This window comes from Apus apus, chromosome 4, assembly GCF_020740795.1.
Source record: "Apus apus isolate bApuApu2 chromosome 4, bApuApu2.pri.cur, whole genome shotgun sequence".
Classification (NCBI taxonomy): domain Eukaryota; kingdom Metazoa; phylum Chordata; class Aves; order Apodiformes; family Apodidae; genus Apus; species Apus apus.
The window spans coordinates 101,699,964-101,718,167 of record NC_067285.1 but is presented as its reverse complement, the minus strand read 5'-3'; the positions used below and the strand labels follow the sequence as shown (position 1 = coordinate 101,718,167).

Here is an 18,204-nt window from a genome sequence, read left to right as displayed (position 1 = left end):
AATCAGCTTTGAAATGCCATCTAAACAGAGATTAATGCTGAATAATGCTAAACACAGATGCAGAATCACTAAAAGTCAGTCATGCATGGGAACTACATAGTACAAAAATAAGAAATATTGATTTATAGGAATTAAAAGGATGCTTGACACAATAAATCCCGAAGGTTTCTACAGTCTATATACCAAAGAATGTAAGAAGTTAAAAGTTCAGTATTTTAAGCAAGTTAAATTTCTAGACCTGCTTTGCTATGCTTAGCTTGGTGACATCTATTCTTGTCTAGAAATTTGTCATAATATGACTCAGTGGCATATATAACAAATCAATAAGATAAATATTGTAAGACACCAGTTTTCAGCTGTTGGTTTGTTATTATGATTTACTGTTTTACAGAACCTATATTTAAATATAACTATGTTTAAAATAAATACTAATATATAACATATTAAATGTTAATAGGGTCTTGAATATAACTTCCATATCAACTGAAAACACAAACTTTTGTGCAAGGTTATGTTACATCTTTCTTTTGTATTTCAGCACACAAGGGTGTCCAGTCTGCTCAGGTGAAGGAGCACAGAACAGCTGTCTTGGACTTCATTGAAGATTACTTAAAAAGTATTTGTTATTTATTGAATGGTTAAAAATTAATTACTGCATTTTCCAAGAAAGAAACCATGCTTTTCTAACCTGAAGCTTTGTTTCCTGCTGTGTTGGACAGGAGTGTGCAAGCTGTACTCTGAACAAAGAGCCATCCGAGTTAAGCGAGTGATAGATAAGAAGAGACTGTGAGTATTATCAAAACATAGTTTAACTGTGCCTTTCATTTACAGGACATTGAACAAAACTCTCCATATTTAGATTCTAAGGATATGGTTTTAGTGGAAATCTGTAGTTGAGTGACCAACTTGTGCTGTCAGGAGGCGCATTCCAGGGCTGTTTTACACTTCTGGCGTGTGAAACCTCTAAATGGCAGAGTGCCAATCTATTCTTGTACTTCTCATTTATGTAAATGAATAAATCACCAAATCAGTAAGATGGGGGCTGATAATCCTATTGGACTTCTACAGAATATTTATTGTGTGTCCCATTAAGCAATATTCTGCATAAAATAATTTAGAATTAAATCCCGCATGTTGATAATACATCTCAAAGATAATACTAGGACACTGTCTGTTCAGGTATAGGATGTGTTCAGTTCTTTCTCACTTTATTTTTTTTAAAGCCACTATCTTTCTGCTAATGCAAGTGATTATGTTTTGAATAAATGCTACTTGAGATGACTGGTCTTCATGGCATGTAGACACAAACATGATTAAAATAATCTGGAATGTAACTTCTTAACTGAAACAAAAGATTTTCTGCTTCCTATTGTGAGACACGTTCAGGCTGCTAATGTAGAGGTGAAAATGTCTAACAGAAGTTAGAGATTATGTGATTGCTGGCTTTTTGTTCTGTTTTTTTTCAGTCCAGTATCAAAACCCATACTTTTTCAGTTTCTTTTTCTGCACACTCCCAGAAGTAAGAATGGCTGGGAAAATTAATAGGTTTTCAGTTTATTTAATACCTGAAAGGCCCTCCATGTCTTCTCAGTCTGCATTATTTGAACGCTAACCTTAAGTTCCATTATGTACACGTTTTTAAAAAACAACAATTTCTAGAATGTACACATCAATAAATAAATGCCTGAGTGTTTTTCCAAAACTTAATGCTACTTTATCAGCTTGGTGTTTGGATATTTACATTGAAACTAGACAGGTGTTTTCAAAAGTCTGTTAGTACAGAGTGATTCAGCATGATTAAGCACAGTTAGATTCACTCAGATATATCCTCCTGAGACATAAATGGTAGTATAAGCCAAAACCAAGTAAACAAAATACCCCAAACCAGTTCTGAAATTTGGTAAGAAGTAATGAAAATAAAGTAAGGTGTTGGCATTTTTGTATCTCACATAACTTTTCAGTAAAAACAAACTATGATATTTTTGGTGCATAAAAATACATAACCTTATCAGTGTTCTTCACACTAAAGAACTTCAAAGAAGGATAGCATGGTTCCTGCAGCTATACACTTGGCTAACAAATACCAGCTCTTCTGTTTGTTTTACTCTTATATTATTGTTTCCCTGTGAAATCCCAGGTTCAAGAGATTTGATGTGTGCTAAACATGAGCAGAGAAAGTGCAATTTCATAATTTAGACAAATAATGAGCAATAAGGCATTAAAAATAATCCAAAAGATGCAATCCCTTTATGTAATATTGGAGGATACCTCTTTGCCTCTTTCTATGGATGTAAAAACTAGAAAACAGATATTAACCAGGTGGAGTCTGTATGCATTGCAAATGTGATGTAATGGCTAAATTGTAATTTAAATTAAAACTCAGTTTAAATCAGAGGGCATAAACCAATCTTTATGATGACTTGAAAAAGAATTGTCTATTTTCATATGCCTTCAACTGGTTGGTTCATAATTTCCCCAAGGCTTTCAGCAGACACTTTCTGTGATAATGAGAACATGTTCCATCAGTTAAAAGAGCTAGTCATTCTTTACATAGTGCATCCCAGGCATTTTGTTAGTTTTTAATTGAAAACTTTGTACATTAGCATACTGTGCAAAGGAAGGGCAACAAACAATAAAGGAATACACTTGAAAAGTCAATAAATCCTAGTGCAGATCTTTCCTGGAATTTAGTCAACTTAATACTGAAAGGTTTGCAGTAGAAATACATTTCATTATGTTTCTTTTTATATTGATTAACATCCTGAGCTCTTCAATAAATTGCCTGAGTGTTGTACTTTTCTTGCTTAAGTTGCCTTTATGTATTAACTCATATTTTTTTATTAAAAAGTTCTACCAATTACATAGGACTAGTTCCTCAGAAGGAAAAGTTGAGAAATAGAAACACAAGCCACCTTTTCTGTAAAGGTACTTGGTTATGATTTTCAGGTTTTATATTTTTGGTATTCAAAATTCTAATTCATTTCAATGTAAAACTCTTTTTCTTTCCCATTAGAATATCTTGTGAATTATTTATGCAATTATTTATACAGTTACTCAAATCAAGTTAATATTTTTATTGTATAGGGAACCGGTGTTTTGTTTGTATCAGAACTATTCATTTGAACTGCATGGACATCCAGATGAGTCTCTTTTTCCCTCATTATTAGGCAAATTTCGGACTTGAGAGGCAGGAGATGAGAGAAGAGTTCTTTCATTGTAAAATTACCAAAAGACCAGTGCTTTCAGAGTTTTTAGAATGAGGAAGTGTTCCCTGTTACGGATTTTTCTTATTCAAATAGTGTATTCACTCAGTGATGACTAATGCATTATACTCTGTTTTTCTTAGAATTTTCTAATTATGAGTTAGAATTCAGACAGAATACGAAGAAGGAAAGGAACACAAAATGCAACACCTTCTGTTAAGCAGCAGGGGAAGGTTGCAGATCTTAATGAGATTAACCGTTGATTCTATTTGAGCGGGGAGGAAGTGATGAAGGAGGCACAGCAGGTGATTCAGCCCATTACTTTTTGATTTTTTTGTTCTTAAGCTTCTCTAACAAACAGCATAATTGCTAAGAATTTAACTGTCTGCTATGTAGCACTTAAAGAATTCATTGTGGACAACAATATACCACAGAAGGATACTGAAAAAAATGTTGCCCCCAATTTAAAACTTTTTTTGGTGCTACAATGAAACATACTTGAGAAGTACTTAATGTATAATCACTGAATAACTTCTCACTTGTTTGCATTGTCTTTGTGTTAAAATTACATAGCAGGGACATACCATGCAGTGGGCAGATATATACTACATCTGTTTATTCTTTTCCTTGCTGCTAAATCGTGTCTTTTGGCAGAGAAGGAAAGGCTCGCTTTCAACCTGCTGAAACTGTTCTTTAAAGCTAGTTATGTAATATTACCCACGTCAGGAAAATGCTATTTTTGTCCTATTTTTATTTTCCTTTATAATAATTGACAATATAAAGTAAAATTGTAGTTATTACTTGAAAAAATTAAAGCAGTGGTGTTGCCTATTGCTGCTAGAATGAGTTTTCACTAAAATCAAAATGTTTGTTTGGGTTTTTGAAAGGAAGTTTAATAAACTGTGTGTTTTTATGCCTTCTAAATTCTCTTCAACTCCGAACATGTGATGTGTTTTGGTCAGGAATACTATTCAAACTTTCTTTGCTTGTGTAATAATATTTCAGCAAAAGTTGCTAACTGTGATTTGTGTCTTGGCTGGAAAATCTTTACCAAGAAGGTTGCAAGACTTAAAGCATCAAATGCGATAATCTGTGGTTGTTCTCATTTTGGAGAAATTCAGCTGTGTAATATCAGTTAAATTATAGGCTCTTTTGCTTCTAGGTCCAGACTTGAACCTGAGCAAAGCAACATCTCGAAATCACCTCTTTCCCCTGAAAAATCTTCACAGAATTCTTTAGATGATTCTGACGAAAAACTTTCTGCTGAGGAAAGCAAAGGTAAGAATAAAACATAGTTAGATTTTACCTTTTGTGGCCTAGTCTGTCAGGTCAATAGTACTTCCTTCAAATCACAAGGGCCTGTTCCCATGACTTGAATCTTTTCTATTTTCATCTTCCCTGACTTGATCAGGCTTCTGTGAAGCATGTTCTGAGGAAGCAAAATCGTAAGCTTTTTGACATGCTTAATGAACTCTGTGTGAACTCTTTCCTTTTTATATATTTTTATCAATATCCGTCTACTTTATATCTTCTGAGATCTGTCTGATTTCTTTTCAGATTCCTTTCACTGATGGCAAGGACTTGGAAATTAGCTCAATGTCTTTCTGGGGACATTTTATAGGTTTTAAGGACAGACACCTTGAGTTGTATGCCCTACTGTAGGTGCTATTATTGACAGGACACGTGAACATTGCTTTTGACTCCTTGGTGGCCTACTTCTGAGGCTGAGGAATCTGAAGTCCCTTCTCTTAGCTGTTTTGGTCCACCTTTGGGAGGTGTATGCTGGCAGAACTTCCTGGCACAGTGCCTTCTGGAGTGCCACACTAGGCAGGTAATTTCAGGTTGCAACCTAAAAAGGAATCTTGTTTCTGTGATTCTGAAGTTGCTTTCACAGAATCACAGAATTGCTGGAGTTGGAAGGGACCTCTGGGGATCATCCAGTCCAACTCTCCCACTGAAATAGGATAACCTAGAGCACTTTACACAGGACTGTATCCAGGCAGGTTTTGAATATCTCCAGAGATGGAGACTCCACAGCCTCCCTGGGCAGCCTGTTCCAGGGCTCTTTCACACTCACTGTGAAGAAATTTTCCCTCATATTTAAATGGAACTTCCTATGTTCCAACTTGTACCTGTTGCCCCTTCTTCTGACACTGGTAACTACTGAGAAGAGCCTGTTTCCATCTCCCTTGCACTCACCCTTTAGATACTTATATACAATGATAAGGTCTCCTTTCCCTGGCTTCAGTTCTGCTTATGCTGCCTAGAGGAGTCCAAGGTACCCAGTGATTTACAGCGTGACAGTTATTTTTGGAGAAAAACAGGAGCTGTATGAAATGTGGCATTACATTAGGACAATATTTCACCAAGATGGAGGAAATGCACTGGGTGGCCATATTATTCTGATAATCAGGTATTGTTTCTTTGGCCATTTTCATTTTACATGTTCCTCTGTTGGGTGATTTTGGGCCATGCAATGAATGGATTCACATGAAGTGCGTACTCCATGCCTGATGGAAACTCTAATACTGTGTTACCTCACAGTGTGTGAAAGGTTTGATTTTCTGATATGGCACTGCTTATCTTCCTAAACAGTTCGTGCTGCAGCAGCCCTATCAATATGCCTATGGCCTCCCTCCCCCTGTCCGACACTGAATTTATTGTAAGAAGTAAAGATTTTGATTATGTGTCATTTCTAGTGCCTAGTATGTTGTTACAGTCTGTCTGCAGTGCTGCAGCACCTCGAGTTTCAGCCCAGTGCATTATCAGTGTTTGACAGCTGCCAGCTGGTGCTAGCAGAGAAGCTGCAGCCTGTAGTCTCTCTTTTGCCCTCTGCTCTTGTCTTTTTGCTGAATGTCTCTGACTGAAAGTGAACACTCCCACCACATGATGTCATTACAATTTTTAGCTCCAAAAATCTGTGCCACACCATGGAAAACACTGTTCTTTGGTTGCCTTAGGCACAGCAAACCCCTGCAATAAGCAAAAACGAAGCTTTGGTTCTTGCACAGTAGTTCCAGTTTTCACTTTTATTAGTGTATGCTTCAATTTTTATAAGAAAGTAGGAGTCCTCTCACATCAGTGATGCTGATGAAGTGCTTAATGAGGGATTGCTGACTAGTCTTTGAGAAAGCTATGAAATTTGTGTATCAAAATAAATCTGTCTGAAACAGTTTGTAAATACACACAACCTGTGATTCCTCACGGAAGTGTCGGTTGCTGCGGCTTGTAGAAATCAGCCTTGTGACTTGGCTGGCAGGTGGTTGTCAAAGCATGGGAATAGCATGAACGAGATGACTAGGAAACAAGAAGCTCAGTTTAAGTCTTCTAGCCCTTGATAATTATTTTTTTTTACAAGTAACTTCTCAAATTTTTAAGAAATTGGAGAAATTACGGCGTTTAGAAATAAATATTTCATCCTCTGGATGCTGGTGATCATTAGTATTTATGATAGTTCCTCTGAGAGCAGCTGTGGTCCTGTCCTTAAGTTGAATGTTATGGACAGCTGAATGTCCTACTGGAGTGCTGAAGCACAGCTTGGGCTTTGTCTGTTTTTTTGGCAGAAACCACAGCAAAATGTGATTACTTTTGTTTTGAGGCAAAGCACCTCTTTAGAATTAGGCTGGACTTCCTTCATGGTAGGAAAATAGTCCCTCTGGAGATTGCTTTTCTGTGTGAACAGTATTTATTTTGAAATAAATGTAAATAGTGAGTAGCTTTTGAACAGCTCCACAAGCTTAGCATCTGTCTCCTTTCAGCATGCAAAAGGTTCAGAGAATTGTATCATTACTTTGTAACTCTGTCATGCTTTAACTCCCTCTCTTTCTGCAAAAATAAAGTAGTTTGGCTTTTGCTGGGTGAATTGCAGAAGAGCATCATTCTTGTCAGCTCCATGAAAGCTGCAGAACAGGTTTCCCACTGGCCAGAAGTGTACTGCAGTGGCAGGAGGAACCCCGGGGAGATCTGTTTCTCACTTCCCTCTTACCATACCTGTATTTGCTTATTAGCAATCACATTGGATACAGGTGCTGTTTTTTAGCAGTGCTGACAGTGCATGAAAGTAATTGGTTCCTCTGGGATAGGAAAGGAATATATCTTACTTCTTGACTCCATAAACTAATTATATTCTTTTCCTTTAATCCAGTAAATCATTCATTGTAATTTTGATATCATGTAAATACATTGATTGCCTAAACAAATAAGTCTTGTGTTTCTGTGAAATAGACTTGAAATACTGATGATAATCCGTGGAAAACATAGAAGTGAATCCTTTCTAAACAATCTTTGAGGATATTCCAGTTTGTATTTCTTATAACTTGTAAGAAATGTCTATTTTTGGTGGGATTTTTTTTGTGGTTGTTGTTTTAGAAAAAACAACTTACTATATTCCTTGTCCACATCCCTCATTTATAACAGTCAGCTTGTAGATCTTGCTTTGATTGTGGGGAAGCAAAATACACATTTACAAATGAGACATACAGAACAATAGGTTTTCACAAATATTACAATAAAGGATAAAGGGGAAAAATTCTGATTATAATGTTTTTCATATATTTGTTTATAAATGGGACTATTTCTTTCAGAGGCTTCCCAAGAGAAGTCTGGATGATGCATCATCTGAATGCACCAGTGCTGCTTATGCAATTGGAAAAAAATTAGGTGTAGAAGGTTATAACAAAACAAATTAAAATGCTTACAAATGCCTGAAAAAATTAGCTGGCATAAACAGGAAGTCTGTAATCTATCACAAAGTAAAAGCTAAACCTTTCTGTGTTCAGTTTGCAACCTGCATCTGATAAGCCAAAGCAGGTTCAGTTTGATCTGTTGTGGGGTGATGCAAATCTGTCTTTTGGGTTTTGTAAAAATGTCACAGCCATTTTGGAGGAGAAGAGAGGCCTTCTCCAGAGTGCAGCCTTATTGTTAGGGTTTTAAATGCTGATGCTAGAACAGCTTCAGAAACACCAGGTTTCTGTAGCGTGGTTTCTTTTCCATTCTAACTTCTTCATCTATAATCAATAGTGTATAATTAAGCCTAAAAATAAATCTTCCAGAAGGAAACATCCCAGAAATAGCTGTTCAAGATCTTTCATGCCCAACTCCTGCTAAGCTTTATGCAGATGATTAGACTGAATCACAGGGGAAGTACTACTGAAATCACAGAAGCAGCTTTGATGTGTAAGGGTTAGTTTGTGGGATTGGATCCAATTCCTGTTACATGCAGGAAGCCTTGCACAGTGTGCTGTAGGATTTGCACTGTAGTTGGAACAGCATGAGGAGAGAGAGTTTGTCAAAGTTTGTGAACTTTGCTCAAAATGTCTTTGAGTTTCTGTTTTCACTTTTTGGAATGAGGAGCTGGTTGATCTGTCAAGTCTCATTGAAATATAGTAGTTTGCATATAAGCTGTCATTTTGAAAATTACGTGCTTTCTTCTGTTAAACAACAAATGCTACAGTATTTTGTGCCCTAAAAATCTGTGTGCGTCGTGAGTTCTTTTACATCCTTCACTGTCAGCATCTTAGTGCAGCTCCTTGTAGTTCACAAAATGAAACATACGTGCTGACTTTTGTCCTATTTTAGAAATGAAAGGTTACTGATGTAATTTTGTGCTGTAAATATAGGATAAATCTCAGTTAATGATGGATACCAGTTCACTATCTTTCTGAAATGGATGAACATTTATTTACACTTTATTATTCAGTGTCCTGCGTTGTCTCAAGTGTTGGTGGTTCTTTTACAGACAGGAACCTGCATGATACCCAGAGTAACCTTGGATTATGGGGGAATGGCAAAGATGAAGATGAGCTGTCACCAGAAGAAATACAAATGGTAAGTATATCTTGTGTTTTATTGTATTTTTTTTTTTATTTTCTGCTCTATTTGTTTATGTTTAAAAAAGTATAGATTTACCAAAATTAATTTTCAATTTTCATTTTATACAGAATAATGCTGTAACAAGATATACCTTTTGTACATGGCTTTCTGGTTCTTCTGTTGGTAGCTAATACTTAAAGTTGCTACAAAATAATTGCTACAATTGAAGTTAAAATTGTTTTTAAAAATTACAGTTAGGAATTGCTTTTTTTTTTAAATTCAGGAAACAATAGAAGTCAGGGCAACATCAGAAAAAGCATTATGAAAGAATAAAGTGTTGGCCTTTTTTTACTCGGACTGTTTCTAGAATACACCTTAAATAGTTACACTACTTATGTATACCTATGCAGTTATAATTCCTTTTTTATTTTTTTGGATGGTGAAAATCAGATTGGTTTACTGGAAGGAATAGGTACAAGCTTTCTGTCAGAACAGAATCTCATTAATTTTACCTTTTTTGCATTTCCATGTTATCAACACGTTTATGTATTGTCTGATAAAATTCTGCTTACAGTAGAACTGATAGAATAGAATATGTCTATCATAGGCAGGATTGCTGACAACCTATCTGTTAGACATTTTGATATTCCTAAAATGTATTGTTTTGAACATGGGTCAGAACTCCTAGAAAACCTTGTTTTCTTGTTCTTGCCTTGTTCTATATATAGCAAGAAAATCTGATCTGTAACTAGCCAGTAGATGTGCAATTTTCAAAATGGCAAGCTCTCCTAAGGCAAAGGGCTGCTGCAGTAAAAGTATGTGAAGCTTCCTTGGCAGTGACTGGAGATGTTCCCAACACAATTATGCATCACTCTTCCCGTCAGAGATGAGCAAGTTGCACATAATTATGGTATGGTTTGTCAAAGATAAAAGGTTCTTCAGAGGCTGCTCTTGATGTTCTCATATTGTTCCTGAGTGCTGGTCTGAAACCTAAAGGCATATTTCTGTTCTGTTTTCTTTTTAAATATAATTATATGTGGTCATTTTTCTGGGTGAGGCACAGTATTATTAACCTCCTTGCTGTAAGCTTCCAGAGGATCAGGAGGAAACAAGCATCAGAGGTGACAGCTTTGACAGGGCTTACTGTTAACTGACTGCTGAATGTTGGATTGCTTTTTGTAGCCCTCAATGTAAAGATTCAAACATGTTACATCTCTCACCATGGTACTTTGGGAATAAATACATTTCTTATCATTAAACTCTTTTACACTTTTTAGAGTAAGGCCCCAGATATCACGTCTTAGGTCAGTTGCATCTTTCTGATGCTCCAAATTAAATAAACTTTTAGTGCAGAGAGGCTATATTTGTCCTTATTCCTTGCTTACCCAGTTCTGCCTATAGTTTGCAAGAAAAGTACATAGAATATAACAGTGCCTTGATGTCAGTTCCATGATTAAGTCTAGAAAAATAACTTGTGCTGAAAACTTTAGATTTTAGCTTTAGGTTTAGGTGGAACATCTCCCTTATGAGGAAAGGCTGACAGAGCTGGGTCTCTTTAGTTTGGAGAAAAGGAGACTGAGGGGTGACCTCATCAATGTTTACAAATATGTAAAGGGTGAGTGTCAAGAAGATGGAACTAAGCTTTTTTCAGTGATGACCAGTGATAGGACAAGGAGTAACGGATACAAATTGGAGCATAGGAGGTTTAAGGTGAATATCAGAAAAAATTTTTTTACTATGAGAGTGACAGAGCACTGGAACAGGCTGCCCAGAGAGGTTGTGGAGTCTTCTTCACTGGAGACATTCCAGACCCGTCTAGATGCATTCCTGTGTGATGTGCTCTAGGTGACCCTGCTCTGGCAGGGGGGGTTGGACTAGATGATCTTTTGACGTCCCTTCCAACCCCTAGGATTCTGATTCTATGATTCTATGATCAGTCAACTCCATGGGAAAAGACACAAATTTACTACTCTTTTTAGAGAAACAGAAGATCAAAATGCTGCCAAAATAAATGTAACATGCTTTGAGAGCCTGTATATATTAATACACTGAAATATTATTACTGCTCTTGTGCCATAATTTATTCTCAAATTTCCATGTGTGAATTTACATTTACATTTAACATTTATTTTTGTTATGTACTTGGAGTACTGTGTGTTTTAGTACTAGAAAACTGAAGTTGAAAAAAGCATACAAAAGGAAGTTACCACTAGAACAGCCTTGTCTCTGCTTATAAATGATTCTAAATTTTGCAGAAAGCTGTTTCTTAGCTGGTGTCTGAATCTCCTGTTGAATCTTGCTGTGCGTCTGATTTTGCCTAGAGCTGCTCTCTCCTGTGACACTCCAGTGCAGGGCCTGGTGGCATCTCACTGCTTCTCACACTGACCATGAGTCTGTGCCTCTGGCACTCTTGTGAAGAACTACAGGCTTGTTTTCTGCCTCTACTGAGAATTAACAAGCATCAGTTACTTCCACATAAGGCCTAGGAAGGAGTCTGCATTTGTTATGATTTGAAAGAAAAGTTAGTAATTCATAGCAGTTTTAATAGACATTTTTTTCTTTCTCCACCAGTTGTCAAGTAGAAAGTGAGTAGGTTGTTTCTGGTTAAAGTTAATGCCCCCCAGTGAGGGTCATTTCTTGTCAGGTTATCTTTTTTTCCTCTGGATTGGATTGTGTGTTACTGGAGTTGTCAAACTGAACAGAGAGTTGTATATTAGTGTAATACATGTATGTGCACAGCAGCATTTCACATGTAAACATTGCCATTGATACATTGATGCTCAGAGCTGAGCAATCCATTGCTCTGTTCTGTGGACCCAATGTGATTTGGGTTTTTTTAGGGTTTGTTGTTTTTTTCATTTCTGTTTTATGAACACTGTAATTAGATAATTTACAAAGGCTAGGGATCTATATGGTGAGTATTCCACTGCAAAACTGCTCTTTCAGTGCCTTTTTGAGGAAACTTACAGCTAATACTTGGCCTTTATTAATACAACTTGGATACTGTATCAGTTCACTTCTAACAGACTTTAAAGTCACTGGACCCATTATTCTAAATTTCAGGTAAATTTGGGTACAAGATATAAATATAGATGTAACTAGGAAATAATTTGAGTATTTGAATTTGTATTCCTTTTTTCATTGCTCACATAAACCCTTCATTCTAACTTGGCAATATTTAATGACTTCATTGTGCTTTAAGTGCACTCAGAGGATAGTTCATTATTTCTGCTCTGCATTATGTTTGCAGAGAAGTTGATTTTAGCTTTTTGAACATTTGATTTGTGAGGTGTGAACCAACTACATTTAAGTTACTCAGAAAATCCAGCAGTTCTCAGAAGAGGGTGGGTTACAGTGTAGAAACTGCTGTGTTGGTTTTAAATTGGAATGTGTTGAGTCAAATCATATTTAACAATTCCCAGTCATGGTTCCATGATCCTTCGTGTTGCTAAAGTAATGAATTAAAGCCCTATCATATTGCTACAGCAGCAATTTCTATCAGTATTTTACCCACAGGAGAGAGCTTTACATTGCTCAAAATGGTTGCAGGCTATCATATGATTTGCACAATAAATTTCAGTTTCTAACTCTGAGTGCAGGTTATATTGATGGTTTTTATCACTGTGAGCAGATCTTGTGGTTGCATTGAGTGGGAAAAAAAAAATCTGGCTTTGCTGTTCAGGTTGTGAAAACACCCAGTTTTCCCAACTTTTTCTTTCTTTCTTTGTCTTACATTCAGGTACAGTACCTAGAATGACTTCTCTCATGGGATAGCAAAAAAGAACTGTGGTTATTTCTTCTGTGCATTAAATTTTTAGATACACCTTAAGCAGTTTGTCACTTAATACCACACTTTGGTAAGAGACTATTTCACTGTCATAGAAGAGGCTACTTTTATAAGCCATAAACCATTGAGCTGTACTGATTGCTAGAGTTTGGTTTATGTTCCCATCATGCAAATCCCTTTTGTGACACATGATGTGTTCTGTGCTCTGACCTTTTGTTCAGTTGACTGTTTGAGCATATCTTACTGCTGTCCATGCCGAGCAGTCCACAGCCATGATTTCAAGTTGCAAAGATCATTTAGCAGTTTCAAAAGGAATCTGTGCCAGTGGAGAGTTTTAAATATCAAAGGGACTTCTGAAAGATTACAAGTGGATTTGTGCTATTTATAAGGGATTAAAATAATTCAGTGTTTCTTTATTGAAAACTTGCCTTCTGAATTAGTTATCATCTTAGTTTGACTAAGGCAGCAAAATAGGGTGGTTTTGATTTGAATACTTATACAGAAGTACTGATCCTTACAGAAGTCAGAGAAACAATTACAGCTTGCTAGCCCCATTTAGTCACTCAAGGACCAACCAGTTGTCTCAGTGCTAAATCTCATGCCCCTGTTTCATTGCTCTGTTCCTTGGCTTTCTTCTGAGGTGACTCCACTAAAGCCAGAGACAGGAGTGCAGTGATGAAACACACCTAACTGTTCACCACTGTGAAGTAAATATCACTGTACTTATCAATGATATTTTAACAAATGCTGTGTTCTGCAGAAAGAGACACTACAGACAGCAGTGACAATGACATTTGGATGTGCTGCAACACTAATATGTTGGAGCACTGGATCTCTAGAGTAGAAATCAGTGGGCTTTCAGGGAGCTGTACAGTATGTTCCTCTGTTTGCTTTCAATCCATGGTACTGAGCTCCTTTCCTGAGGCCTCTACCCCACAGCGAAGGTGACAGTGTCCAGCTGCCCTTCTCACTACCTGTGATCTTAGACTCGTTGGAGTCCTTTAACCAAGGACAGAAAGCTGGCCTTGCCAAGCAGGTAGATGGGGTGAATGTCTAGTACAAAAAGACATTTGTATTTTAAAAGAAATAAAAAATAATTTTTAATTATTCTTCATGACACAAAGTGCCTGTGTCAGAAGACTAAACCTTTTTCTGTGAGATTCACAGTTACCCTGCGTTAAACATACTGGTGATTTCACACTCATTTCTGCTGGATTAAACCTTCAAATTTCTGATTTTTAACACAGTAACCAGGTTGACATTTAATTTGCTGTTGTCAGAGTCAGGTACTGTGGCTGCACTAGATCTTTTCCACTTCACCCTGAGCAGTATAGATGCTTTATTTCTTCTGTGTGTTAGTATTATGAAAGTACTTGATATGGCAGAAGTGTCACCAGGAACATTCTGGATCATTTCAAGGGATGTATCCATCAGCCTCTGAAGCATTGGGGCACGGTGGGGGTCACAGTGGTGACCTGAGGATCATCACTCAGTGTAGCAGTAATGTTAAATGTACGTATTTCTACAGGCTGGCTCTGTGAAAGAAGCGATAGGTCAGATGAACTGTATGTCCTATTATATCCACTAATTTTCATGTTGCTACTTTGAAATACTAAGTTCTTAACTTTCAGCTATTTCAGCAGCACTGCTCCAAAAGCAAAATGCCATTTGCCTGTCCCCAATGGACCATGACCCTCACCGTTAGCATAATGCTCTATCATTCAGACTTTTTGCCCCTCCTTCCTTCCTTTGGCTTTTTGCACAAGGTGATAAGTTTTCCGATACTTAAGTGTCTTCTCTAGTCAACACTACTTTTTCTTGCAAGCTTAAATGTTGGGCATATGGCTGAGATAGTGAGCAAGTCCTGTTGTACCAACTGAAACCCAAGCCTGACGTGTGAACCCTGCTGCTCTGTCGGCGCTGCCATCGTTGGCAACACAGGATAACGAGACCTTGCAAGGTGGCCAAGAGGACTGCAGTGCTTTTGCTGCTGATGAAGTTGTAATGTGATTGAACTACACCCAGAGCCCTGTGTGTTATGTAGGCTCCTTCAAAATAAGGAGATTAATGACCTAGCAGAGACCTTGCTGCCTTTTGCAGCTCCCGTGTCACATTCTTTGCATTCTGAGCCCAGTTTTCTGGTACTCACACCATGGCATGTCTCACTCAGGTTTGCCAGAGGCATGGAGCAGGTCATGTTTTCAGCAGAAACGTGTATCCTCTATGTGCTGTACAGCCATGTAGACCAGGTCTCTTATCCGGTGGGTGAGCAGCATGCAAGGATCTGTGTCCATAATGCAAAGGCCCAGCTGGTACTGAGGCTGTGGCCATGTAGAAGTAATTGGCAGAATACCTTAAGTAAGCTTCTCCCCCATCCCCCAGAATGGGAATTAACCCTTCTGATACAAGGTGCTCTGCTGTGCCCGATGGCAGGAGCCTTTCCCAGCGCTTCCTGAGAGCCTGTGGCTTGGGTCTGAGTGGCCTTGGGGCATGGAGCAGCACAGGGCAGGGAGCAGCACTGAGCAGGGAGTGCAGCAGAGCAGGGAGCAGCACACTGCAGGCCTCCCTCAGGCTTTCACCAGCTGTATCTGGCTGCCAGGCTGCAGGATTAAACTCATTGAGGCACCTTGAACATCCCAGCTCAGTGTGCTCTGGCAGGTTCTCTCTAAAACGCAGCCCTTGTGATGCAGCTTCCAACCAACTCCACTACAACACAGGATACCTTTCTCAGCTGTGAAGATTTTGTTTCAGCAAATCATGTCATGGCCTTTGCTGCATGATCACTTGTTCTGTAATGAATCCCAGATGATCTGACAGTCAGGTACATTTGAAAAGTCAAAGCTTATATTCCTGTATAAAGTCTTCTATTTATGCTTGTATTTTAAAAAATGTACTACTAAAAGTATATTCAAATATTTCATTGATTATTCATTAATTTTAAATTGAAGAGATCTGCTGCAATAGCCAAAGCCAATGAAGTGCTAGATGTAAAAATATTTCATACTGTAGCAAAATCTAAAAGCTCATAACTTGGTGCCATTGGCAGTGCATGAATAATGTGACAATGCAAAGGTATCCTGAAGAGAATCACACGCTTTCACAAGCTTGAAAGCTTTCCCCACTCAGATTTCTAAAATAATAAAAAAGGACAAATTTCAGCCACTATATTTTTCCTTACTGCAAAGTAGCTTGAGCAAACTTCAAGCTATTTTGGGGTTTGTTTCATTCATGTGAGGAGAATGACAAGTGTTACTGTGACTGGTTACAAATAAGCAGATTCATACTGTTCAGTTAGTAATTGTCAAAGATCTTTTTAGTTGAGACATATTGTAAATAGATTGCCAGGAAGGGGAGGAAGTTGGTTGAGTGGGGTGGGGGTTAAAGGGAGTTCCCTGTGTCCAAGCATGTGAACTCACCTGTTTTCTTTCTTCCAGTTTGAACAGGAGAACCAGAGACTCATTGGTGAAATGAACAATCTCTCTGATGAAGTAAGGTATGATTTTCTGTTACTGGACAGATTACTGTGCATGCTGGTCCCATAACCCACACAGAGGGTATTTGCTGCAGGACACCCGGCTGTTTGCATTGTAGTGGTGCGGTAGGAGGAGGGATGAAAGAGGAGCACCCAGGAGACAAACTGTGTGAGTTCACACACGTGTAAGGAGAGGTTCAGAGTGACAATCCAACTATCCAAAATAGTAGTGGTTTAATTTGGGAGCTCTACCTTCTGTATCACTTACCTAAGTTCTGAAAGGTTCCGCAGGTGGCGGCTGCGGGTGCCTGGCGAGCCCCACTTGTCCCACAGAGTGGCTGTGCCCCCTGCTCCCTCTGCTCCCCCTGCCTGTGCACAAGCTGTGGGTGGCTGATGCAGGCTACAGCCTGACTTCTGGACCTTTAGTACTGTCCAGGGGAGTAGCAGCATGTAAAAAGGATGCGTCAAAATGAACTATTTCTGTCCACCGTGGGTTATTTTTTTTTATATTAGATGAAAGAAGGACACACCAGCTGCAGCTCTGTGGGTGAGGGCTGCTATCTGCAGCCTTCCAGGTGGTGCCATTCCCAGAGCTTCACTGCAGGCTGGTTGTCTCCAACCATGAACTGTCAGAGCACTGATCACAGGCTGTAGCTGCGTAACAGACAGCTGACCAACAGCATTCCCTTTGGACAGCCTGCCTGCTGGGCTGCAGAGTCTGAACCTGCACTAGTCTTTGCACTAGTTTCTAATGGAGTATTTCTGTTCTTTACCAAGACAAATTGAAGGAAAAGTGGTGGAAATATCCAGATTACAAGAGATATTCACCGAAAAGGTCTTGCAGCAGGTTAGTATGATTTAGTACTACAGCAAATGCAGCTTCAATGTTTTGATGGGGTATTCTGGTCTTGGTTGCATGCAGGGTGTAAACATAAGATGAATCTTTGATGCAAATGTGAAGAATTTTGTTTTTCAAATGCAAAATTCACTGTTGTTATTTAGCAGTATGTGCTGGGAAAGGAAAATGCAACATACATATTAGAATGACCCCTCTGACTCAGAATTAGTGTCCTGTTAAATGTCTTATTTAATAGCATCATTTCTGGAAATTATGGCACCTCTCCCAAAAGAGCTGGCAAAAATTGAGAGGTTAGATTTGATTCTAGACAAATGGGAGACTTCCTATTGCTTTTGATGTCTACATGCAGGCTCAGAAAATCACAGGTAAAGAAATTCCAACTTAATTGCCTCTATACTTTTGTATCATGGAATCATTAAGGTTGGAAAAGACCTTCCAAGATCATCGAGTCCAACCATCCATCTTACAACCCCTAACCCATGTCTTTTTTGAACATCTCCAGGGATGGTGCCTCCACCACCTCACTGGGCAGCCTGTTGAAACATCATTTAAACTAAGATGCTAATAATGCCAGATTTTGAGTTCTGCTTGTTCCCCATTTCCTTGGAAGTTTTTTTTTCCCTTGACATTCATTACTGTTTCTTAACTTTATTTTTTAAACAGGAAACTGATATTGATAATATCCATCAATTAGTTGTGGGTGCAACAGAGAATATCAAAGAAGGGAATGAAGACATAAGAGAGGTAATGTCTCCAAGTTGTGTTGTAAACTTGCTTGTTTCTCAGAATTTAGTTTTGCCCAAGTGTTGCTTGTGCCTGTGCAGGCTCAACCCCCCTGAGGTGCAGCGTGTGCTGGGCTGTCAGGACAACATTTGGGAAAAATGGTACAAGTGAGTGGAAGTTCTCATTGTCACTCACATTCATGTTTGTGTCATGTAAAAAGATCTATTCCATGTGCAAATCTGAAAAATAAGAGAGAAAAACAGGTCCTCTGTGTCACTTAATTTTGGGAAGGAGAATCTAAGAAAAATGCTTTGGCTGTGCTCCTTGCTCTGAGTGTGAAACAGGTGAC

At 38.2% G+C, this 18,204-nt stretch overlaps 1 protein-coding gene across 2 annotated transcripts in view; it reads left to right on the top strand.

The window, feature by feature from the left end:
• The window catches only part of STX18 (syntaxin 18), a 65,903-nt gene that overhangs the window by 47,140 nt on the left and 559 nt on the right, over positions 1-18,204 (top strand). For both annotated transcript variants that reach the window (XM_051616553.1, XM_051616554.1), the window contains 7 exons: positions 539-616; positions 720-786; positions 4,366-4,481; positions 8,941-9,029; positions 16,236-16,294; positions 17,051-17,120; positions 17,796-17,876. In XM_051616553.1, the coding sequence (XP_051472513.1) occupies positions 539-616; positions 720-786; positions 4,366-4,481; positions 8,941-9,029; positions 16,236-16,294; positions 17,051-17,120; positions 17,796-17,876 (560 nt within the window). The remainder of the gene's footprint in view (positions 1-538; positions 617-719; positions 787-4,365; positions 4,482-8,940; positions 9,030-16,235; positions 16,295-17,050; positions 17,121-17,795; positions 17,877-18,204) is intronic.